Source organism: Ruditapes philippinarum, unplaced genomic scaffold (genome assembly GCF_026571515.1).
Source record: "Ruditapes philippinarum isolate M1 unplaced genomic scaffold, ASM2657151v2 ctg1288_1_1_1_1, whole genome shotgun sequence".
NCBI classification, from domain to species: domain Eukaryota; kingdom Metazoa; phylum Mollusca; class Bivalvia; order Venerida; family Veneridae; genus Ruditapes; species Ruditapes philippinarum.
In genome coordinates, this window is record NW_026861225.1 from 64,991 (window position 1) to 91,270 (window position 26,280).

A 26,280-nucleotide genomic window follows, 5' to 3' on the forward strand; every position below is an offset into this window, starting at 1 on the left:
AACTTAATTTGAAATTAGGCAAAGCCTTTGAACGGGGAAGTCGTTAAAAAAACCTTTCATTTTTTTCCGTTTTAAAGGTGTCACTCAGTATTTCATGCACCACTTCCGTTTTCACTCGGAACACTCGACGTTTATTATTTATCCGAAAAGTTGAGATTTATGTTCCGTTATCGGAATACACCATCTTTTATCATTGACTTATATTGTAAATGGCGGCGCCTAACTAGAACTAACACTGAAAATTAAATTAATAAGTATAGAATTCTATATATTTTTTAATTGCTTTTTATTTGATTTTCTTTTAAATATACACATGTAGTCTATAGCCGGGCAAGCCAAAGCCTGGGCCCTCTTTGCAGGCCCTGACTTTGACTTCCCTGTAATAATAAATGAAGGCTAAAAATATCAACAACATATGTAAAAACTATGACAAAGTTTGAAACAAAAGAAATCATGTACAGATGTTCACATATCACACAGCACTTGTCAATAAATTTAATCCTTGCCTCTGGGCAAAATTGGCAATGCACAGTTACTGTCATGATTGACTGCAATTTACACATTTATGTGACATGTAATGCAGCTCTGTTGAACATTGTGCCCCTGAATTTCACTGATGTAAATATCTTATAACTTATTAAGCATAAATTATAAAAGGAAGACGGACAAAACCCCACCAGTTAAAACCCCACCACTCAAAATTTTATAGAGTGGACAAAACCCCACCACTAAATTTTATAGAGTGGACAAAACCCCATCACTAAATTTTACAGAGTGGACAAAACCCCACCACTTACCAATTATTGGGCAAGATTTGATGAATTAAGATATATATAATATACAGTACACATTTTCACATTTTATTTTTTAATTTCAATTTAACATTTGTGTAATATAAGAGATTATACAAATAATTTACAAACTGTTAAATCAACATCAAAGAGTAGTCATTTATTTGAGACTGTGCCACATTTATGACCTTGAATTATCCATTATTTTTAGTTTCTTCAAATTCATTTCTTCAATTTATTTATATAAAAAATAAACTACTTACTATTAATCAAGCATGTAGCACATTTTCATCAATTAATGATTAAAAAAATAGCACATTTTTATAGCACATTTCTAATTTATTCAGTTCAGTCAATTTTCCTTCATTGTACTTCATTGTACTTAGTTTAAGTGTATACTGTGGCTGATAGCCTGAAGAAACTCGGGTACAGGTCTTCTCCTTATTGATGAGTTGTTCACACATTCTTTTGAGTTTCTGCTGATGCACAATTATTTGTTTTTTAACATGTTTACAAGAAAGTTTTGTCCACTCTATAAAACTGAAGTGGTGGGGTTTTGTCCACTCTGTAAAATTAAGTGGTGGGGTTTTGTCCACTCTATAAAATTTAGTGGTGGGGTTTTGTCCACTCTATAAAATTATGAGTGGTGGGGTTTTAACTGGTGGGGTTTTGTCCTACATTCCTTATAAAACATCTGCCAATTTTTATTATCAGCAAGTTTAAAAAATTAACACACTAAATTGGTGTTACCATATTTGACAGTTAAACTACATGCAATGTTACATCAACCATGTAATTTTTTATGCTCATAAATTAATACACATCAGGAGCACAGGTGAATGGCTGAGTACAGTTATGTTTGCATCTCTAGTTAAAAGTCGGTGGCATCTTTACTGTACTTTGAATACCAATCAGTAATGTTCTTTATTTGTTTTAATTTTAGTTTGACACATGTAAACTTCAGAAAACAATTTTGGTAATCCCACACCATATTTTCTTTCTTAACAGATTTTAATTATTGATAAACAAAGATGACTTCACCTTTGATGGACCCCAAAATTGCTGCCATCATGGCAAAATTTACAGGGGCAGAGGAAAAACCAAAGGAAGAAAAACCTAAAGAAAAAGAGGAACGGATTAAACCACCAACAAACCTTGAAGAATTTATGAAAGCTGAAAAACTTGTAAGGGACAAATGATTATATAATAATCCATTTTAATAAAAGTTGGTATACATAGTCATTACCCATTAACATGCTAGTGAAGTAGAACTGAAACTTTAAACTTAAACAATTCTCTTGAAGACATTCACATTTATACCTCTGATATCGTTTGAAAGACTTTCTCAGCTTGAATGTGATATTGTTTTTTGTTGATTTGGGAAGCAAAATTGTTTCAGCCTGACTGTTACAAAAGCTTTATGTCTTACCTGTTATTCAATCCACTGTCTGGACTTTCCAGTAATGCTGTCATAGCTGTTACTATAACTCCACTGTGGCTTTAGCCTATAATAATTGTTGTGCTGAGTGATAGACTTGTTATTATTAATCATTAAACATGAATTTAGATGACTGCTGGGGCAAAAATCAGTGTGTTAAAAAAATCTTCAGTTTAAGCAGTCAGTCAATGAATTAAAGATTTTGAATTTACGGACCCGAAGTCCAGTTCTGAATTTATTCTACTATATATATAACTAAATTTTCTTAAAATTTACAAAGGCACGAACTAATTTACACTGGCCATGTGCCACTCACCCAGTGCTAAATTAGATGACTGAAGCAGTATTTTATTTTATAAATGTTTCATTTACATGATAAATTACAAGTAATAAATTGTATGGATTAAGCAGGAACTTTTAGAAAGTATTTGATCTTGCTTGATTTTTATAATCTGAAAATGAAGAATTATAAAACTAAACTTTATAGTTTATACCATGTAATTACAATGGTCATTTTTTGCAGGATGAATGGCCACAAAGACTAACATCAGAGGGTCCAATGGATATACAAGATGAAGGACTGTTACTGGGAAGTAAACAAGATATAGCAGAATTACTGAGAGATGCAGCTCGTATCCTTTATAATGTCGCAAAGTATTTATTTTACCGCTACTAAGTTGTCATGTCACAAAGTATTTATTTTACCACTACTAAGTTGTCATGTCACAAAGTATTTATTTTACCACTACTAAGTTGTCATGTCACAAAGTATTTATTTTATCGCTACTAAGTTGTCATGTCACAAAGTATTTATTTTACCACTACTAAGTTGTCATGTCACAAAGTATTTATTTTACCACTACTAAGTTGTCATGTCACAATTTTATCGCTACTAAGACTTTAGTTGTCTTGTCACAAAGTATTTATTTTACCACTACTAAGTTGTCATGTCACAAAGTATTTATTTTACCACTACTAAGTTGTCATGTCACAAAGTATTTTTTTTACCGCTACTAAGTTGTCATGTCGCAAGGTGTTCATTTTACCGCTACTAAGTTGGCATGTCACAAAGTATTTTTTTTACCGCTACTAAGTTGTCATGTCGCAAGGTATTTATTTTATCGCTACTAAGTTGTCATTTCGCAAAGTATTTTATCACTTCTAAGTTGCTTTAAGAGGTGCTTCCATGGTCAAGTTTAAATGTTTAGGAAAACGATAATATAAAATCTGTAGAGTGCTATTGAAATTTTAAATAACATGGACACCTGTGTTACTACACATTCTTAAAAACATTGTAAAATTGGGCTTGTTTACAGTTTTTCGGTGATAATGGCCTGTTTGTGTTGATTCACGGTATAATTATGTAAATTTCAATTTATCATTGGGTAGTGGCAATGCTTAAATTTTTTACCAAAAAACATTTTATATTTTGCAAAATACATTTAAAGTTTACTGAAAAAATAATTGAGAATATATTTCATTTCGTAATGATTTTTGTTTCTGATTACATGTATTTATTTTTGGCTGATAATTTATTAGTGTCCAATTCCTTAAAACTAAGTTCAGCAAGAAAGTTTTATGCTAAAAGTTTGTTTTTTTAGTTCTGAAATACATGAACTGTGATCTAGGATTAGATCAGTGAAGACAATGTGACTTTATAAATTATAAAATTATATAAGATCTGTAAAACTTTGCTTTCAAATATAAATAGTCACTGTTATCATAGTTATCACACTGTACATAGTGTAACTGCCTAGAATATTTATATGCTGGTAACCATAACAACTTATCTCTTACACTTGAAATGCATATTTTTACAATGTAAAACTACAGAAGAAAACCTGTAAAATTTATATTTTTACACAGAAAAAGCACTGTTAGAAGTGTCACTTTTCCTTAACCTTATTATTAGCTTTGGGATTACATTTGCTGGAAGAAATGCAGGAACGTTTAGATAACCTTGAACAAACACTGAACTACTATGCTTCTGAAATAGTGTCTGAGGGGAAACGGACATCCAGATTACAGGATAGGCTCTTTTACTCTCCCTCCAGAAGTGAGCATAACAGAATAGTATTAGATTTTTTTTGTAGAACACAAACATCTGATTGCAATTAAATGGCCAAGTTACATTGTTACATTATAATCTTTAAACATGTCCAAGAGAGGAGATAAATGTCACTTTGTAAATTTAAAGTCTAGTACAGATTAAAATAGTTTATTACATGCTTTTCGGTGGTTTATAGAAATATATCAGTGATATAAAACTGGTAATTTCACTGTTTGAAACAGTGAAATTACCACTTTGATAATTTCACTGTTTTGAATTTAAGCCCCTTACATTGTTTCAGTGAAATACCAGCGTGCACAGTACTGGGTACCAACTTAATGACGTGAGGTCGTCAATGACGTCACGTTGTATTATCATTTGGCACGCTTTTCATTCAGTGTTAGGTTAAATGTCTTTTTAAAACGATTCTTTGCATATAATAAAAAGAAAATTTGTTTTGTTTAGTGTAAGATCGGAATATATTTCACCTTGTGAACACCAAAAGTTCATATTTCACTCGTGGCTGCGCCACTCGTGAAATATACCTTTTGGTGCTCACTCGGTGAAATATATTCCGATCTTACACTGAACTAAACAAATATCCTCTATATCCTAAGAACATTGGCACTTTTTGTTCTTTCAGCATTTATGACAGAAGTGTCAGAGTCAGATGCTGTGAAATCTCACCATAGTTCAAAGGGTCACAAGAGTTTGGTAAGTGTTTTGTTTAAAATTATCTCTCATAATTCATTAAGCTAGATAATGCTATAGAATTCACATACATTTACTATTTGACAAAGGTATGATTTGTAGCTGTCACTTGATCACTAGTATTCCTTTAGTCAATAAAGATTTAGTGGGGCATCAAACCCAATCATTTGAATCCCATATTTCTTTATTTGGGATTTGAAATCCTAATTAATATATTAGTCATACAGTAAAGATAATGACTAATAGAAAAGATAATGTGTGCATGTGTGGATGGCTAGTTCAGTCAGTTTAGATTTGAAATGTGATTATGAGTGTCCTGGGATTGAGTCTCAGTCAGAATTTATATTTATTTTGTACTAATAATTTGCGCTACACACTGGAGACCATGATAGTAATATACATGTATCTCTAATAGTCAACTTGCATTGTTTTCTTTACTCATTAGAAATTCAAGGATAAATTACAATATAATTTGGATGTATGCCATACTAATCCAATGATCACTAATGAGTCAGCATATCCAGGGCTTTTTGTGAAAGGGTTGTTAGTCATTTAACATAAAAAAATAGTTACAAGCTTTTTCACTTAACTGCCAATACAGTGAAACGTGTATTAAGCGACAGCGCAAGGGAAACACCAAAAATGGTCGCTTGATGAAACGGTCTCATATTAGACAGAGCATGATAAAAAAGTCAGAATTGATACATGACTTCTTTCTTGTGCAGTCCGAATCTTTTTCAACTTCATTTATATAAATGTTTAATAATTAGAATGCTTTGATAATCTTAATGGATTCTAATATAAAAAATAATTTTCTGATCTTAATAACACAACAGTTTTTAAACAGGAATTTAAAGTGGTCGCATAAGACAAAAGTCGCTTAATTCATGTGGTCTTATAAGCAGTCAGCTTGCTCATTTGATTATGAGATCTGCACAAGGATATTGTAATGGTTAAAACGTTTAAGTCCCTTTCAGGCTGCCTTTTTCTTACCCTGTGATATAATTTATGTGCATATTTTTACAATCAAATTTCTGATTATTCATTAGTAATGGATTTATTATGATAATACACACATCTAACAATAACTTTATGAATATGATGGAACTATTTTTTGAATATACAAACTACTTACAGGAGGATATGTTCAATATGAAGGTATTTGAGTAAAGTGAAGGTATATACATGTAATTATTGTTAACATTTGTTCACAACATGTACAGATAGCTTTGTGCCTAATCTATGAATGTTTGACTTGTTGAAACAAAAGAAAAGGGAAGAAAAATGTTGTATGCTGTTGTTGTGAATTGTTTGCTTAGCTTTAATGTTTGTTCTAAACCAATTTGTTTATTTTTACCAGGAAATGCATGTATTTTTGATAATACATAATTGTATATTTAACTTTTTTTGTCCTCTAGATTTCACTTGTAAGTAATGTAGAGATTTTAAATATATGGGTTTTAAGTTTTTCTTTATACATTGTATTATATATGGGAAGTAAATCTTTAGCATATATATGAAAACTTTTTTAAAGAATTATCTCTCTTTGATTTAAGATGATAAAAATTTCAATTACGCAAAATATTATTACTAATGATTTGTCGATAAGTTATTTGTACCTTCTTTATTAATGTACATGAACAGTGGTTTAGGCCTTCTAATTATTTATAAACAGTCAGTATGTCAGTTAAGTCTACAAGCTAATGAGCCAGGATACTGTGGTGTACAAAGGGTCTTCATTATAACAGATATTCTCATAGATGAACTATTGTGTATGAGCTCCAGTTATTAAGGCTTGAAATATGGAGTATGCGAGCCAGATGTAACTATGTGACCTCCTCTTATCATATTAATGTATGGTTAAACAAAACATTTTCTGACAAATTTCTGGGCTTTCCTGTAGAAGTATATACAAATTTCACAGCATTTTTAACATTGATAGATGAATTTTGTTATACATTTTTATGATACATCTGAATTTTTCAGTTTATTTAACATAATTATTGTGAGTGTAGAATCTATGGAGTTGAACTTTTTCTAATGCCTATACTTATAATTAATACTTTAAATTGCAAAGTCATTATTCATACATGAATATGAAATATTCAGTCATTTCATTATATGTTGTCAAACTTGGATAAAAAGAAATGGTCATAAGAAATTTTTTCCTTGAATTTTTTGTTGTTGGGTGTATTATAAATGATCATAAATGTGAATTTGTTTGCTGTATTGTTGTCAAAAAAGACTTTCAATAATGTATGATGACTCAAAATACACAGTGTATAGATCAGCAAAATCTGACAACTGGTAAGACAGAAAAATACTTCTTTTTGGTGAATATCATTATTAAATGCCTTTTATTAATGGATACTCAATCACCTCATTATTATGCATGTGACCTTATATTGAAAAGGTCATCTGGAAGTAGATTATAACAGTGTTTTATAACCATTGTATTTAGTCAAGTATGGTCACCAAATTAACCAGTGGAATGGAAAAAGAAGGAGTTCGCAAAGATTTTATTGCGGTATTGTACATGCACTATGAGCTCTCTGTTTTTCATCAGCAGTTTAGATGATTTTATGCATGTTGATGGACTATTTTGATATAATGTTTTTGAAATGGTTGAGGGGTTTATAGTGTTTTTTTTATATACTTGGTATGAGATGAAATGGCACCTTTTTTTGTAAAGAGACAAATTTTATTGTTATTTTATATATTTAGTTACAGCAGATATTAGATCCATTGATTTAATAAATTTATTAAAATGCATGACATCTTAAATAAAAAAAGTTTATTTGCTTGTTTGATTTAGCAAAAATTAGAATTATATGGGTTTTTGATATTTTATTTATGTAAATGTAGATATAATAGAAACAGATATATTTTGTACTCCAAAATAATAAATTAAAAAAAGAGTTCTGGCCAGTGTGGAGATTGTGGATGAGAAAAACGGTTAAAATTAATCAATTAAGATTAAAGACAGACTATGAGATAAAACAATACATTGTTAAAAAGTGTTCTAATTACAATATATTCTATATATCTTAAGTAGTCCGAGCCTTGACACTTATGGGTCAGCACAGAAAAATGAAGTCTACCAGTTTGAACAATGTATATAAATTGTCTAAGAAATTGTTGTTTTTTTTTGCGGGCTATGGCTATTTTTATACACAAATATTTATTTGGTAAAATTTCATATCAATTTTTATGCCCCCACAGAGTTGGTGCATATAGCGTTGCACTTGTCCGCCCGAGTGTCCGTCCGTACGTCCTTCCGTCCGTCTGTCCGTACATCCCGAAATCTTGTGATAGCAACTCCTCTTAAACCGGATGGCAGATTTTGCTTAAACTTCCAGGGATGAACAACCTTAATGTGTAGATGGTAGTAAAGGAAGGAATTTTTGCTGCAACCAAATTTAACAGAATTATGGCCCTTTGTTGATTTTTTCACTATATACTCTGTAGAAATTTTGTGAATGCAACTCCTCTTAAACCAGATGGCAGATTTTGCTTAAACTTCCAGGGATGAACAACCTTAATGTGTAGATGGTAGTAAAGGAAGGAATTTTTGCTGCAACCAAATTTAACAGAATTATGGCCCTTTGTTGATTTTTTCACTATATACTCTGTAGAAATTTTGTGAACGCAACTCCTCTTAAACCGGATGGCAGATTTTGCTTTAACTTCCAGGGATGAACAACCTTAATGTGTAGATGGTAGTAAAGGAAGGAATTTTTGCTGCGACCAAATTTAACAGAATTATGGCCCTTTGTTGATTTTTAGTTTTCAACTTGTGGAACATGTAGTCCAAAAAATATTTGACCTAGAGTCATAAGATTGACAGAACAGTGGCGTGTGGGGGCATCCGTGTCCTATGGACACATTTCTAGTTGTTTTAGTGTTATACATGTATGTTATCATATAAGAGTAGATATTGAAATATTGTAGCTTTTTATATCATTGTTTGTTTGGGGCTGTGCACAGGTGAAAAGTTGGTTCTAATATTGTGTACATGTATTTTTATTCTTTTAAATTAAACTGATTTTGAATGCATGGAGAAAGTTAGGTAAAAAAAAACATTATATTGAAACAAATTATATTTAACTTAAATCTTTGTTAAACATCACCAAATTGAATTGGTTATTAAATTTATCAAATTAGTTTAATTAATACATATTATCTTATGCCAATATTTTATATTAGTTATATTTATAATTTATATCTTTTTAATGATTATAATGTTAATGTTTAAAAGAAATAATTTACATATAAAAATGTTTTGAAACTTTAATGTACATATATTATAGGACTTTGTTGACTCCCTGATGGAAACCAGAAAGAAGAGTTTAGAGTACTGTCAGTTCCCTGGTTTTAGACATGGTGAATTGATAGAGTTACCAGGGCAACTAGAATCTCCACCCATATTGCATAGAGTGACCAAAGCACAGGATTTTAATGTAAGCTACAATTTACAGATGTCAGTCGTTACATTGTTATTATGTTGTTCTTCTTTTATGGTTGTTTTAGGGCTTTTTCTTTTTGAATTTAGGAAAAACAGGAGTAAAATAAGCACACACCAACTGTCTTGTATTTTCATTTAAGTTAAAAAAAAACAACAACAAAAAACATGTATAATGTATTTTATCATTTTAACATTTGAGTTATCAAATCTGGTTTAATTGACTCTCAGTATTGTTGTTTTTGTTTACTAATTAAGGTATGATATTCTTATTTGACAGCCTGGGTTTAAGAAGTTTTGGAAGAAGTTATTTTTGTCAGAGGCCTCTGTTGCTGTGATGCAGGACACATTCTGGTGGTTCTTTCTGAATAAGTTTGATGTAAGTACATATTGACCCTTTAAATAATACTGAAGATAGTAGTAAACCTATGTCTCTAGTGCTTTTAAGTCAGACCTGAGCTTGAGCAATGTCTATACAGTCTGGTCAGATAACATGTTTTCTCATACATTATCCTGAAAAAAGATAGATTTGCAGATGACTTAGATATCTTATTTGAATAAATAAGTTCAAACTCAAAGAACATTTTACAATATTTTTATATTATCTTCGTTTTGATTTCCATTCCAAAAATTAAAGTACTCATCACAATAAATGACTTGAAAACTAATGTATTTTTCACATTGTTTGGTGTTTTATATCACATACTATCCCTCTTGTTTTGCAGACCAGTAAACAATAGACAAGAACTTGTTGTATGACAGAATTGCTGACAGTTATGTTGCTTTGTTTACAAGTATAAATGAAGATGTCAAGGATAAATTTCTAATGGTACTATATTGTTGTCTTTTGACAGTCAAAAACTTAAGCAAAACAGTAATCATCGCCCTTATTGCCTAAAGGGCAATTTAGAAGTATTAAACATTTTGGAGCACTTACCTTTATGATTAAACTTTTTTGCAGTACTTTGTCTTTGTTACGTCGGTGGTTCTACTCAGGTGCACGTTTGTGCCTGAAATAATGCATGGAAGGGCACCTGAGGTCTTCCTCCACCAGTTAAGCTGGAACATAGCTATGTGACCTATACTGTGTTGGTGTGAAGTAAAACCAAATAAAAACAAAATGATTTGCATAATCCTTTTCAACAGAAAGGATGACTTATTTAAACTAAAACATACAGCACAAGTCTTATTGTGATTAATAATACTGTAGACTTTTATTGTCACTATAATTTATTTTTCACTTAACTCCATGACCAATTGTAAAGGCCACTGACTTGAAACCAGGTGCGTCTCAGGTGTGTAGGCTATAAAGTTTGCATATAGAAAGTTAGTGATTCTACTCTTTTCTGTCTGTGCCTGTTATAATGCACAGGGGGGCATATCAGGTCTTCCTCAAGTAATACTGGAAAGTGTCAATGACCTTTTCAATAGCTGATAATAATTCAGTAATTTATCATTTTTAGGCGTATCCAGATTGTCTAGCTCAAGCAGTATTTTCAGCATACTGGGAGGCCTTCCCAGAGTCAAGGTCAAAATTTGATGATAGTTTACGACAAGACCTTATCAACACCATTAGTGAATGGACTACTGGTAAGTTCATTCAAAACTTGTATTAATTTAAAAATACATTCATACATTCATGACATCTTTATTGTATAATATAAAGTAAAAAACTGTTAAAAATGTGCTAATTAAACCAATCTTTAAATAAATATTTTATATTTGCCCATTTTATTTAAAAAATATATGAACAGTAGATATTACAGAACTGTGGTGACTACAATCTATATTATTCAGCACAAACCCACTGAAAAATATTTCAAATAATTATGTTTTTTTATGACTAGGTGTGAAGCCTGTACCAGGAACTCACAAACAATGGAAAGTACGAAGATTACAGTCTAAACCTCCTAAAGGTCTCGAGAAAGAGAACACAAAAACTGCCGAGCAGATGATGCAAGCTGCTGCACTTAATAAAAAATGTTTGTATACTGTACAAGTATCTATATATTTTTCCTTGCACTGTTGATAATTATATAAATTCTTTTGACAAGGAAGCTCTTCAACTATGTAATGAATGACAATGGTTTTAATCAGGTGTGCATTTGTGTTTGAAATAATTTATGAACATGCAACTCGTGTTTTCTCGTGTTTGAATTCTGAAATAATAGTGTCAAGAGCTGAATACCTAAGTCCATCTGTATAGTATGTCTGTAGTTGATGTCTGTTGTGTTCTAGATTAGTGAAATTAGGTAAACACAGTTTTTTTTAATAATTCATGGTAAATTAAGTCTCATGTGATAAGATGACAAAATTCATTGGAAGTCCTAGGTAACTATCTCAAATGGTTAACTTTTTTTTCTCAGTAGAATATATTTGTTTTTCTAATATTATGGACATATAGTATTAAACATATCTCTAAATTAAGTTACAACTTCAAATTTTTTTTAGTGGACTATTCACTGGATGTTGATACATTTGCGAAGATGGTAGATCGTCTAGGAACAGATCAGGTATCATATGGAGTTACTCCCCCTGGAATGACCCGTGACCTGACTAGAATGACCTATGCCTCATCACAGGTTCCAACTACAATATCTCAATCAAGACTGGCCACAGCTGGAACAGACCACAAGAAAAGACATGAGGTAAACATTTTGTTCCTATTTGACTAATTATGATAGATTATTTTATTCCATTTATAGTATAATCATAAATCAAATAGACATCATTCAGAAGGTCAGCAAGATATGCACATAATTACTTTTTCATAGTCTCATGACTAAACCTACAGCCTATTTTAACCTGTAGCTGTAATCATTTATAAAACTTTGTTTTTATTGATTTTTGTGGTGTTGTTTTTTCTCCAGATTATTTTTTTTTTCAAGTTTTTCTCAGAAAAAGCACTAGGTTTCAAGGTCACTGTTTTTTTCCTATTCACAACTAGTTATTATCATAAAGATGAAGTTTTTTAAATTTTGTGATATATTTATTAGGTTATACATGGAATAAGCTAGCCAGACATATTAGAGAAATGTTTATTGTGATGTACATGAACAAGTTTGAAACCTTGTAAATGATATCTTTACAGCAGCATGCCTATAGATGAGTGAAAATATTTCAATGAATCAAACTTGTGAAAAATGTACTAAGATTTTAGGCAAAGTAAAAAGATTCAAGTAATAATTTACATGTTTTGAGCGCTTAATGGTGAATTTTTCTGTATGTGTAACTATATTTCTACTGCATTACTAATCAGGACATTTTTTGCATATTTTGGCCGCTTTTGTTATAAATGTGGGTTGTAAGTGCCATTGATAAGAATGTAAAATGATTCCTTGTGGTTACTATACAATAATATACATGAAATTTCATTTTTAAAATTTTCATGAAAATAAGCATTAATCTGGAGGCCTGCTGCTTTAATATATTAAATACATTTTACAGTCACATCAAATTGGCCCTGGACCTACGTATGAACGAGTTAAGTTCAATACTCAAGGTCGCAGTCCTCTGATATCACATTATCTTCACCTGCGTAAACTGAAGGATCTTCATCAACCAGGGAAGAAAGTGAGACGTACAGAGATAGTTAAACTACCATCACCTGGACCAACTTACAAAGAGTTGATTCAAAATACACTAGCCATGACTGATGCTCTCAGTAAAGAATATCAGAAGTGAGTAAACTAAGTGAAAGTTAGTCAAATATGTGTTGATATTTGTTAGTCTGGTTATGTAATGTAAATAAGAATTCATATCATAATTACAGCCAATGATTTATACTGTATATCCTATACCACTGGAATGCAAAAATAATGCAGGAATTATGCCAATTTTATGAAATATATGGCAGTAACTAGTATTGAAGGTATTGAACCTGCATTACAAATATTTTTCATGATATAGGGTCTTGTGAATTAAAAGGACATGTTTTCTTGCCCATATGAGGGAGTTATTGTTGTTCATTGTGTGTTTATTATATTGGTTGTGCTGTTTGAATGATTGGTTAGTTAAACACATAAACATAGCCATGATTTATTTCCTACAAATTAACATTTTTACCATAACATATCTTAATTACACTACAATTTGTGTAAATGTCTTTGATATTGTTGCATCGATCGAATGCCATTTGATTAAGAAAATTCGTTGAAACATTTAAATCTTTTTATCACATAAACCATGGCGTAGGAGTAAAATAAAGCCATTTAATAAAAAGATATTACACTAGTGTAATAGTACTTTGACGCGACGTCATTTGTGTCCTAAACAAATATAGCATTAAAGCTAATGTTAGCGTTACACTATACGCGCATCAAGGAAAAATGATTCCTTTTAACAGTCAACCATTCTTATTTTATATATATGGTAATAAAACAGTAATATTAATATTCATAAAAATGCAATACTAAATTTCATTGAATTGTTGAATAAAACAATAAATGATCCCCAGAGGCTCGCATAATTTATGATTTTATTCAACTTGTATCAATAAATTTAGTATTAAACCTAACACTTATTGAATATCTTCTATCTATAACACAGAATATGTGATCAGACAGACCAGGAGATATATGAACTAGAGAAGAAACAGAGAGATACAAACAGAGAATTTAACAACCTTACCAAGGAACTTATGTTCACAAAAAATCCTGTTGATCTTAGAATACTTAGTGATAAAATTATTGGACTGAGGGTAAGTTTTAATCATCTGATTAGTTAACATATGTTTATTAAAAGTACAGCTTCCCATTACATAAGATGGCACATAGTTATAGTTTAAAATACTGTTAGTTTGAACATGTAGATGTTGTTGTTGTTGTCATTGTGAGAGTTAAATTAGTTAAAATATTAAGTTAAGTAGACATTGATAGAGAAATGAATAGTATTCTGTATATTTTTCAAGCATTATGTTAAGCTTTATCTTTAGCCTTTTTTATTTTTTGGAGTGGTTCATTTCAGTGATCTGAGGGAAAATTGTTAATATTTCAGAATCTTTTTTAACATTTATTTCAAAGAAGTTGAATTTTCAAAAAAAAAAAAAAAAGAACTCACAGAGATGAATACCAAAATTGTCATATAAAATATTTAATTGTTTAGAGACTCAAGGTTGAACAAAATTTGTATTAAGGTTGCTAAAATATTCATTTTTTTCTCAAAGTCTTAAAGATTAAATTTGTGTATAAAATATTAATTTCAAACATTCAAATTGAATGATTTAGGAAACTTGTAATATAAATTGAAAACTTGAATAATGGAAATTGTTCTTCATTGAGCTATCAAAGCTTATTAACATTTTATGGTTATAATTATGTAAATAAATAATACATATATTTGTAAATTAGATAGACATCTCATTGTGAAGTCATTTATTATTTGTAATGTACTCTTTGATCTTGGTAGGTTTCATACAGTTTTAGATTTTTCAAGAATAATACCATTCATTACTGTAAGAAAGCAGTATTTGCTTTGCATTTGTTTAGTTTATTAGTATAGTGAAAAATAAATTGTAATTTGTTTAATAACCTATTACTTATAACTCAAGATTGGATGTGAAATTAGTATGCATTACATTGTAAATTGATTCCTTTAAAAAATAATTTTTACTTTGAAACAAAGTGTTGTAACTTTACCTTACTTTAAAACTAAATATTTGATATAAGATGTAGAGCATGGTAGGTATAATAACCTGAGACAGATTAGTCATTTCTTACATTCTAAATGAAAAGAAAAACAAAACATTTATATTATTTTGTCTATTTAAAATCTGTCAACAAATTTAGCAATTATTTACTGTAGAATGATTTCTTGTTCTAGAAACCCATAGCTCAGGTATTTAATTTTTTCCTGTACCTTTTTTTAATTGTGTGAACCCTTCTTTCATTTCAGTTTGAACCTTTATACCCTGTCACAATGCTAGATAATACAATTTTAAATTATGATTAATGTTCCATGCTTTTTTACCTTTTGCTTTAATAATCAGTTATTATTAAAAACCTAATATTTGTAATAATTACATGCAAAATTATTCACCCAATAATTGTAATATTTACATGCAAATGTAGAAAAAAATGTTGAACATTTAAATCAATTTTTGAGGATGGTATCTAGTTAGCTTGGGGAATGTTGTTTGATATATCCTTATGCTACATGTTGCCTGGAATGATTTATGCTGGCTCAATACCATAAATATTATGTGTTAGCATTTTATTTAAACTAAACTTTACAGGACTAAAACCAAGTAAAAAAGATCATATATTGTTGCACACTATATTAAGAGTAGATGATGATGAATTGCAAAAACATATATACCAGAGCCATAAATGAAAAAAATAATATGGAAATTAAATTTACTGCTGCTTCCATATTACAAATGCATCAGAAATTATTGAAATAAGGTGTTTGTAATCAATAAAGTAGTATTAATATTTTGCAGCAACATAGTGAATATTAAGGTAATAATTCTGCACATTGTGTCTATTACATGATGTTTGGATGTTTCTTTCAACAAGAAATTTGAAAGGGAGTTAAGAAAAGTGATATATACTGGAAATGCTTAGCTTGTTCTTTCCCTTGACCTATATTTTAGAAAATTGTTGTGTGTATGCCTGCAGAATTATATGTGTTACATCAAATATTTTTGATAGAACATGGAGATTAAAAACAGCTATTTTCATGGCAAGGATGTTTTGACTTTTATTTCATTTGGGATAAGCTTTGGTGGAGAAATTGATAAATACTGGTTTAAGTTATCAAAGAAAGCATGTAAGGTGGACTGACTTCTAAGGTATGAATAGAAATGTGATAAAATTGGCATAAAAAGTAAGTTAACAAACAAACACACAAACTACAAGGTATATAGAATTATTTCATGTGAAGGAGCTATCCATGTAACCAGAAGTCAAAGATTCTACAAAGATGTGTGCTTCTGTTGAAAATAATGCAATACTTGCGCAGACATGGTTTTTTATTTGAACCAAAGCTTGAAATACACACTAAGGATGAATACTGTCAGTTTAACTAAGAATCTAACTTATATGAAACAATATAAATACTTATATTTTATAAACAACCAGGATCCAAGGTTGTAAAGAAATTTTCCATGCTCAAACTGGCATCCCAGGTTTTGATAGGACATATATAGTGCATATGCACTAACCAATGAAAATCTTGAGATTTGAGACAGCTCTAAGGAAAAATGTTTTAGGGGCTTAGCTAAAAGTTTATGAAACCTTTCCTGATATCAAGCGGAATATCAGGATATTTATTAGTCAATTCACATTCTGTGCCGGGGGCGTCTGTGGCTGAGTGGTTAAGGTTGTTGACTTCAAACCACTTGCCCCTCACCGCTGTAGGTTCTAATACGGCAGGGACTTTGGATTCTTTCATGTGAGGAACCTATCCAGCTAGCTTACAGAACGTCGGTACGGAACGTCGGTGGTTCTACTCAGGTGTATGTTCGTACTTGAAATAATACAGTCAGAAGGGCACCTGAGGCCTTCCTCCACCAGTAAAGCTGGAATGTTGCCGTATGACCTATAATGTGTCGATGTGAAGTAAAACCCAATTAAACAATATACATTATGTGCCTGTTTCTAACCAATCAAATACCTGAGATCTGAGTTTGGGATAAGAACATTTCTTTATAACCTTTGACTTAATCACTCCATCATTTTCACTTTTCACTAAATTTGCTGTTTTCACTGTCACAGCTTGTCAGTGTATTATATTGCTTCTTATCTCACAGCACAAGATGGTAACCCCAATGGTAAACTTTTATCTGTCTGTCTGTGTGTATGTATGTTTTTAATATGTTAATACATGTAAAATTTTATATTGGTTCAAGTCAGAAATGTGTAAAAATTATAACATATAATACATTTTTTTTTTTTTTACTTTAAAGAATGTATTGAGGCATTTGAAATAGAGTAGACTAATTTAGAGTTACTTAGTTCAACATTAAAAAGGATAAAATTCATGTTGGTTTTATGTCTTATATGATATTAATAAAGTTTTTTCTTCTTCTTACATTTCTCCATTGTTGAAACTAATCTTAAACAATATTGAATTATTTAATATGAGTTGCATCATTCTTTTTACTTCCTATTTCAGACTGAAATTTGGCAATAAAGTTGTTTTGATACTTATAAATAATGCATGAAGCTTTTAATTCAGTTTTAAGTACAATTATTAGCCATAACCTTGTGTGTGATTAAGTAGATGTAACAATAGCTGGGGGTTTTGCAAAGTGTAAAATTATGAGATTGGTTATATAATGCTTTACTTTTATAGAATATCTTTAGTTAATTCTTAATTTACTTATTACCTTATTAATTATATTAATTCATTGTGAATCAGTCTATTTATGTCATTTTAAATCCTGTTTATAATTTTTTGTCTTCTCAAGCTGAAAGAAATAGAGGATATTCAAGTTTCTTTTATAAATTATACAGGATTTATTTTCCTCGAGTGGTATGAAAATAAATATATCATGAGTGGCAGTAAGCCACTCATGAAATATGATAATTTTCATACTGCAAGACAACAATGAAAATATGGAAAATATGTTTCACTGCAGTGAAGAATTAATTTTACACTGAAAATACGAAAAAATAAAAATACACATTTTATTTCATAAAAAAACCCAAAAAACAACACATTTTATTTCATCAATATTTCATTTATAATAATAATAATAAAGGTGAATATTGAAAAAGCTTTGTATTTTCGTCCAGTTGTTAATGGGCTCTATTCAGTTCATAATATTATAGTTTAGAAAAAAAGAAGGAAATCATATAAATTATTGGCTTAAATAGAAATTTTCACTTAAAAATCAAAGTAAAAGGTATATAAACCTCAAATGTTGGTATGTCTATATCTGAAAATCACTTTCTGCAATATTTTAGGAGATTTTGCAGAATGTTTATATGAATAGGAATTTGAGGATTAATCAAATGAGCCGCGTCACGACAAAACCATCATAATGCATTTGCGACCAGCATGGATCCAGACCAGCCTGCGCATCGGCGCAGTCTGATCAGGATCCATGCTGTTTGCTTACAAACTCTATAACAAGTAGAGAAACTCAGATAGCTAACAGCATAGATCCTGATCAGACGGTGAGGATGGTCTGAATCCATGTTGGTTTTGTCATGACGTGGCTCAAATTTCTAAATGCATTAGAGGTTTTTGTATTTTTACCTTATGCTATTTGAATTGTAATGAAAGTCAGCATGCATGTTTATTGTAACAAGGACATGATGCTTGTTAAATGTTATCAAAGTCTGATTGTGCAGTTTTGAAGTTTTTAGGTAGACATATAGCTATCTTTTGTGAATTTGAAATAGGCATTTTTAAGAAATGATTAAGCCTCATTACTGATATACTAAATTTTGACATTTCTTAGTATGAATGTGTATTTCAGTGATTTACAACAAATTTCATTGAAGTTTTGTCTATTGTCCTGTTGACATTGTTTACTGATATAATGTAAGTTACCCTGAACAAACATGTCTCAGAATCTAGCTTTGGCACGTAGATATATTTTGACTAGTTAGTCAAACTGCTGCTTATTCGTACTGTAATTGTTATAGCTTGTTTGTATTGAAATAAACATATCTAAATGAATATGTTTCATCATTCATAAGCTTGTGTATTAAACACTTTAGTGTCAAATTCATGGTTGATTTCGTGCTGCAGTATATATAAGACCATGGTTATTAGAATTAATGTCATAACTTGTGTTAACATTTTAATTACAGGAGAAGGATAGAGAGACACCTTTACTGAAGGAAGACAAGACACACCCACAAACACAGGAAAATGATGAAAGTGATGATGATTTTGATGGCACTGATGATGATCAAGATGTGTAGATAATCATCATGGTAATAATTAAAGTGAATATGATGCTACAGAGCCATGATGATGCTGATTTCAGTAGAGTGTGATGGCATTATTATACCTTAAAGTTTTTAAAACCAAAAAAAGTACATGTATTTGATAAAGATAAAAAATGTTGCTCTGAGACTGAATTTATAAAAGAAAATTATATCATAGATGTTAAAATATCTCTCCTTCACCCTTTTCTGTATTTAAGCTCATTTTTCATTGATTATTTTGTCAGAATAAAAGTTTCTTGGTTTGTTGTTGGCATATGTAAGATATTCTAGATGTTGTTGTCTGAATTTGTTTAATGTTGTTTTACTGCATAGTACCACATAAGCAAACCAACTAGAGTGAAGAGTACAAAGTTAATTTTAAACAGCATTTTTCATGAACTGAACCTCATATCTTTAAGAAAACTTAGTTCACTTAATATATAATACAAGAAAGTTCTTTTGCACATTTTGTTTTGCATCTAATAATTCAAATCCCTGTCTGAAAAGGAAGATATCTACCATGATAATCCTATTTTGAAAATAACTCCATACATAATTTACTTGCTTTTCCTGGCAATGTAATTATACAAATATATATGTTGTTATGTGTCTACTGGTAGTTGTCAAAAATAGTACAATGTATAGATAAAATGTGCTTACTGTGCAAATATTACTGTCTAGCCAGATCTAGCTGTGAGATTTTGATTTATCCAGGGAAATATAGATGTTTCATATATATAGCGGTTTGGGATTGGTAAACAGTCGTAAGAAATTGGATGCTTTAATTTGTATCCCATCTCCCCATAAAACATACATCAAGATGCCTTATAAGTAGCAATAAATGTTTTTGCATGGAGACCTGTCTAATGAAATACATTTTATGGCTATGAAGCAGAATTTAGCGAGAGACATTTAGATAACTTCAAGATCCATGCCTTATTTGATTACTGTGTCTATATTTATTGAGCTTCTGTATATTCATTATGTGCATTGTTTTCTTGTATCAGTTTATAACAAGTCAAACAAGCATCATTTTTTCCTTGTCCAAAAAAACTATTTTTTTTCAATTTCTGTTTCTGTATAACTACATAATAAATGTGTACACCTTGACTTACATTTAGATAATATGTTCTTCATTTGTAAATACTGACAAATGGAATTGCTTAAATATGCACACAAAATAAACTGTGAATATTCTTCTAAAATTGAACCTTGTTTTTGGTACATGAAATGCTTTCACATTTTATAAAAAAAGGAAACTTTTGCAATATTTAGCATATTTTTATTGATTTGTAGTTAAACATATTTATAACACTGATTTAACTTTATATTAAAGTAATATTTGTTTGACTGTAATAAAATGTCTGTGATATTTTTTTTAAATAAAGATAGTTGTCAATATTTTAGTTGTTCTGAGTCCACTCCAATTAAAATGATTGTCTGAAAATCTTATTTAACATATTAAACAAATATCAAATCCCCAGCGCAACAAGGTTGTAAAGGTGGTGGAGCTTATAATGGAATCAGTTTGTCTCTCTGTCTGGTCACCGTTCCATATTTTCATTGTGTTTTTCTTGCCAAGGGCATAACAGAAGAACTTTTGGAGATATTATCTTTAAACTTTAAGAAAGATAGCCATTAATTATAACTTTTGTTGAATAATTTTACAGAATGGCCCTTTGTAATTTGTAATGCTTTATTCACATCCAGACATAACATAAATAGTATTTGAAGTATCATCTTGAAACGTGGGTAAATCTTAGCAAGGGGAAGTGCAGTGTTCAAGAACCATTACTTTTTCTTTGCACCTAACAGTTTGTATATTTTCATACTGTGTTTTACTCAAAAATTATTGATGGTGTTCTACTGAACTTTTTTTCTGATTAAGATTAGGAAATATTATTCTGATCGGTATTTTTCTGTAAATAAACATTGGTTTAAACATATTTTATTCAAGATAGTATATACATGTTATATGATATACAATTTAAGACCTTAAAGGGAAACACAGGCAAAATTTTCATATTTTAGATTTTAATTTTCTATCCAATATTCTATACTCGTCATCGAAATGAATAGACTAAGCAGTCTAGGGAACAAAATTTTTCTCCATATAAAGAAAAAATGTTGGTTTCCAAACCTGACCCACGCGGGTCAGATTAGAGCGTTTAGATTTCACCATAGTTGTCACCGAGAACTATAAAAACGTAAAAGAACCTGTCAAATGAACGACTTAGACTTGTTTTAATCTTACAATATCCACAATATTTGTTTTTTAACTTCTAGGGATTGTAATTGTCAAATGACTTGTTTTAAAACTACTCGTTAGTTCTGTTTGCGTCGTCATTTGGTTCAACATATGTAGACTTATTTACGTTTTAAACTCACATTATAAAGTATTTATACAGAAAAAAACATGCTGGGACTTTTAATCACTTTTAAAAACTTCATTTTAGCGTAAATTAAGTTAAAATGGTAAATTTGATATTTTGTCATATATTTGCCTGAGTATCCCTAACATAAGTTAACAGATGTCTTATTACATATTTAGTTAATTCTCAATCAAGTATGATTGTCCAGTTTTTAGCTCACCTGTCACAGAGTGACAGGGTGAGCTTTTGTGATCGCTTTTCGTCCGGCGTCCGTCCGTCCGTCCGTCCGTCGTCCGTCCGTCGTCCGTCGTCCGTCCGTAAACTTTTGCTTTAAATGACATCTCCTCATAAACCACTGAGCCAATTTCATCCAAACTTCACAGGAATGTTCCTTTGGTGGTCACCTTTAAAAATTGTTCAAAGAATTTAATTCCATGCAGAACTCTGGTTGCCATGGCAACCGAAAGAAAAATCTTTAAATATCTTCTTTTAAACAACCCTAAGAGCTAGAGCTTAGATATTTGGCATGAAACATCTTCTAATGAGTGTCTACCAAGTTTGTTCAAATAAAAGCCCTGGGGTCAAAATTGGCCCCGCCCCCGGGGGGTCATTGATTTTCCCTATATGCATATAGTAAAAACTTAAAAGATCTTCTTTTAAAGAACTGTAAGAGCTAGAGCTAAGATTTTTGGCATGGAACATCTTCTAGTGAGTGTCTACCAAGTTTGTTCAAATAAAAGCCCTGGGGTCAAAATTGGCCCCGCCCCGGGGGGTCATTGATTTTCCCTATATGCATATAGTAAACACTTAAAAAATCTTCCTTTAAAGAACTGTAAGAGCTAGAGCTTAGATATTTGGCATGAAACATCTTCTAGTGAATGTCTACCAAGTTTGTTCAAATAAAAGCCCTGGGGTCAAAATTGGCCCCGCCCTGGGGGGTAATTGATTTTCCCTATATGCATATAGTTTAAACTTAAAAAATCTTCTTTTAAAGAACCGTAAGAGCTAGAGCTTAGATATTTGGCATAAAACATCTTCTAGTAAATGTCGACCAAGTTTGTTCAAATAAAAGCCCTGGGGTCAAAATTGGCCCCGCCCCAGGGGGTCATTGATTTTCCCTATATGCATATAGTAAAAACTTAAAAAATCTTCTTTTAAAGAACTGTAAGAGCTAAAGCTTATATATTTGGCATGAAACATCTTCTAGTGAATGTCTACCAAGTTTGTTCAAATAAAACCCTGGGGTCCAAATTGGCCCCTCCCCAGGGGTCATTGATTTTCCTTATATGCATATAGTAAAAACTTATAAAATCTTCTTTTAAAGAACCCAAAGAGCTAGAGCTAAGATATTTAGCATGAGACATGTTCTAATGGGTGTCTACCAAGTATGTTCAAATAAAAGCCCTGGGGTCAAAACTGGCCCCGCCCGGGGGTCATTGATTTTCCTTATATACATAGCAAAAACTTAAAAATCTTCTTTGAAAAAACCCAAATAACTAGAGTTTAGATATTAAGCATGAAACATCTTTAAGTAAATATCTACAAAGTTTGTTCAAATAAAAGCCCAGGGGTCAAAACTGGCCCTGCCCGAGGGGTGTCATTGTTTTTTACTCTATGTGTATAGTAAAAACTTAAAAAATCTTCTTTTAAAAACCCAATGAGCTAGAACTTAGATGTTTTGCATGAAACATCTTCTTATGGGTGTCTACCAAGTCTGTTCAAATAAACAAATAAAAGCCCTTGGGTAAAAATTGGGCGGGGGGGGGGGGGCTATATACAGGTGAGCGACCTCAGGGCCATCATGGCCCTCTTGTTTTAAATAAGTACAGATGCATACTCCTTATTTTGGACGTATTGTGAAGGCATATCTGTGTTTTCAAGCAATCGGTTTGTTTTTATAGAGAGTAAGGACATATCTAGAAGGTAATTGTACATGAAGGCGCAACGTTATTGGCTGACAGGCAGACGAAAAGTCACGACCAAAGATATTTGACGAATATCATAAATTTATTTAGCATTAGCAGGTTTTACGTGTTTAATAACAGTGCTTTTTATACCGAGTGTGATTCCCCTTAACAAGTTTCATTATAAATATATCAGCAAATGTCCTTGCAAGACAAATGGAAGCATGCAAATATTACTGATAAAAATGGAGGTCATTACATAAAGACAACAAATATTATATGTACATAATTATAGAGTCACTGTCAATGATTTCATATATAAAGTCGGTCATATTCGCCGCAAAACTTGCTTTTAGATGATATGTATTCAAAATGACAGTTCATTTGCAAGTTGATATAAATTCGATGAGGTGACGGCTTATACAGTCTAGACAATCGTTCAAGAGATAACTGTAGACGTTATGATTTCTGAGACAATTCTGAATGAAGTTTTATAGCTGATTGCCAAGTAAATAGATATCAGCCTAGTTTTATGTAAGGTAAAAAAAAATGCCCTAGCATAAAATGATTTCTATCTTCCCCTCGGTACTTGCACGTGGTGCAAAGGCACAAGACTTTGGCAGAAAAAAATGCGATTTGGCGGATGGATCCCTATCTGATTACTGTTTAGTTTATACTGAATTTACTTTAAAGTCGATTGTGTTGCAGCTTTAAGATAAGTGAAACACTCTCCAATCCATTCCTGGAGCCAACCAGTTATCAGCAATGGGTGTAACTCAAGGAAGCGTCAGCTTGCTCCTAACAGGGTTTGAACCCAAGCGGCCGGCAGTCAGTCTTAATATAACTTGTCCGACGCGTTATCCACTAGACCACGCCGCAACTTATATTAGCCTCCTCTCGGTTGTGACCGGATACCAGATTGCAATATGTCTTGATTGAGGGAAATGAGAGTGGCCCTGCAAACTTGAAGTGATGCATAGAAAGGTACTTGAGTGCATAAAGCCCCTTGAACAAAAACGGCTTGAAAAGTGGCAAGCGGTCCTGTACCGTAGATTCAGGGACGACAAGGAAGGGAACTACAGTTCACGAGCCCTTAAATCGCAGTAATGACTCAGATGTATGTCTATGTTGTTTCATACTGTTTAAGTGACACTTTTGCTTGTGTCCCTTGTTGTTTTATCGTCTATGGTAAATATTTCCCCTTTGCCCCTAGTTTTATTTCTTCTTTAATTTACCCCCCCCCGCCCTCTTCCCCCGGGTCTCCTGTCTCCTTCCCCTGTGCCCTTTAGGTTTGTGGGCATGTTGTTAAATCGTTAATTTGTTTTCTTTGAATTCCTTATCAGTTACAAATTATTTATCATTTAGTGATTAGCCTGTCCGTGCTCTGCCTTGTGCCCTGTCCTGTTTTTGTTTGGGGGACCGTCTGGGCTCCTAATCGCTGGTTCTTGTTACTGGGTCGTGTGGGGGTAGCGTTCATTGAACGCCGCCTTTCCTTGTTGATCTTTTTTATCATATTTTGAAAGACAACTGTCGTTATTAGGGCTAACCGACCCTTTTCATTATTGCTTCACCCTTCTGTACGTTGAGGTTCCTTTGGGCCACTGAACAGTGACCTTTATACTCCGAATTCATCTTTTTTGGCTAATAACCTGTGAGATTTGCACAGTTAGTGTACCAAATTAAATTATATAAGGGTACAATTTTTGACATGTCCGAGGGTAGTAGTCACAGTGCTTGAAGATCGGGCGGACACTTATCAAGCTTAGATCGGTTATACATTCTAGCAACAACAAAACATAATGAAAATAAAATGTATCCCACTTATGAAGCTGCAAGGCGATTTTCTCAAACGTTATCAATTTATGCATAATTAGCTGATATCATTCGGATGATCAACACATAGCTTAAAATTTCAATCTTTTTAACATCTACTGAACCTTTTGTACAGTTAAGTCTTTATCGCTTGAGGTTTGAATTTTACCGCTGAACCGTACATAAACGAAAAAAAGAATAGGGACCTATATAAATTATGTATTTGTATTATCACATGGTGAAAAGATTTTAATATCTATTCTAATTTCACATATTTGTAACCGTTTGCTGATATGCATGTAGTTTAACATTTTCAAACCTAGTTCATCAATTTAAGACAAGATTGTTTTTTCCTTGAGGTATAATTGGAAAGCGAAAATATTCTTGTCTTATCGGTTGAAACATCAATTTCTATATTTGATTTAATTACAAATTCTCATAGGTTCTGTCTGATATCTTAATGTATTATTGACTTGCTATCAAAGATTGTATATGATTTGAACAAATTTGCTCAGAACTTTGTCTCCTTGCTTGTTATTGCAGACGTACCGATAATATGTTTGTCAGAACTAATACTGCTATATTATACAGATGATTACAGACAAAGAGACACTCTATAGTTTAATATTTAACCAAATATCATTCTGAGAAACATCATATCTAACACAGAAATCTTGAAAAAAGCCTTTTAACCCTTTCCCCCATGAGCATATTGTGAAAAATGGCCGTTTTCACTGAAAAGCCTCCTGTTACAAGTTCAAACTGCTATGAAACTATGAAAAATGCTTCAATACTAATCAAACTTGGCACAAATGTTGACTGGACCACTGCCTTTGTAACGACATGCTCAGTCTTA

At 31.4% G+C, this 26,280-nt stretch overlaps 1 protein-coding gene across 1 annotated transcript; it reads left to right on the forward strand.

Annotated features, from left to right (window-relative positions):
• Positions 1-234: 234 nt before the first annotated feature.
• On the forward strand, positions 235-15,756 carry LOC132714943 (protein FAM227B-like). The gene is given in 14 exon segments (XM_060697877.1): positions 235-254; positions 1,800-1,975; positions 2,753-2,861; positions 4,142-4,285; positions 4,923-4,993; positions 9,301-9,450; positions 9,733-9,835; positions 10,178-10,281; positions 10,916-11,042; positions 11,300-11,434; positions 11,904-12,100; positions 12,900-13,132; positions 14,001-14,151; positions 15,273-15,756. Coding segments are annotated over 13 exon segments (1,731 nt in total). The 5' UTR covers positions 235-254; positions 1,800-1,822; the 3' UTR covers positions 15,327-15,756.
• Positions 15,757-26,280: the final 10,524 nt, after the last annotated feature.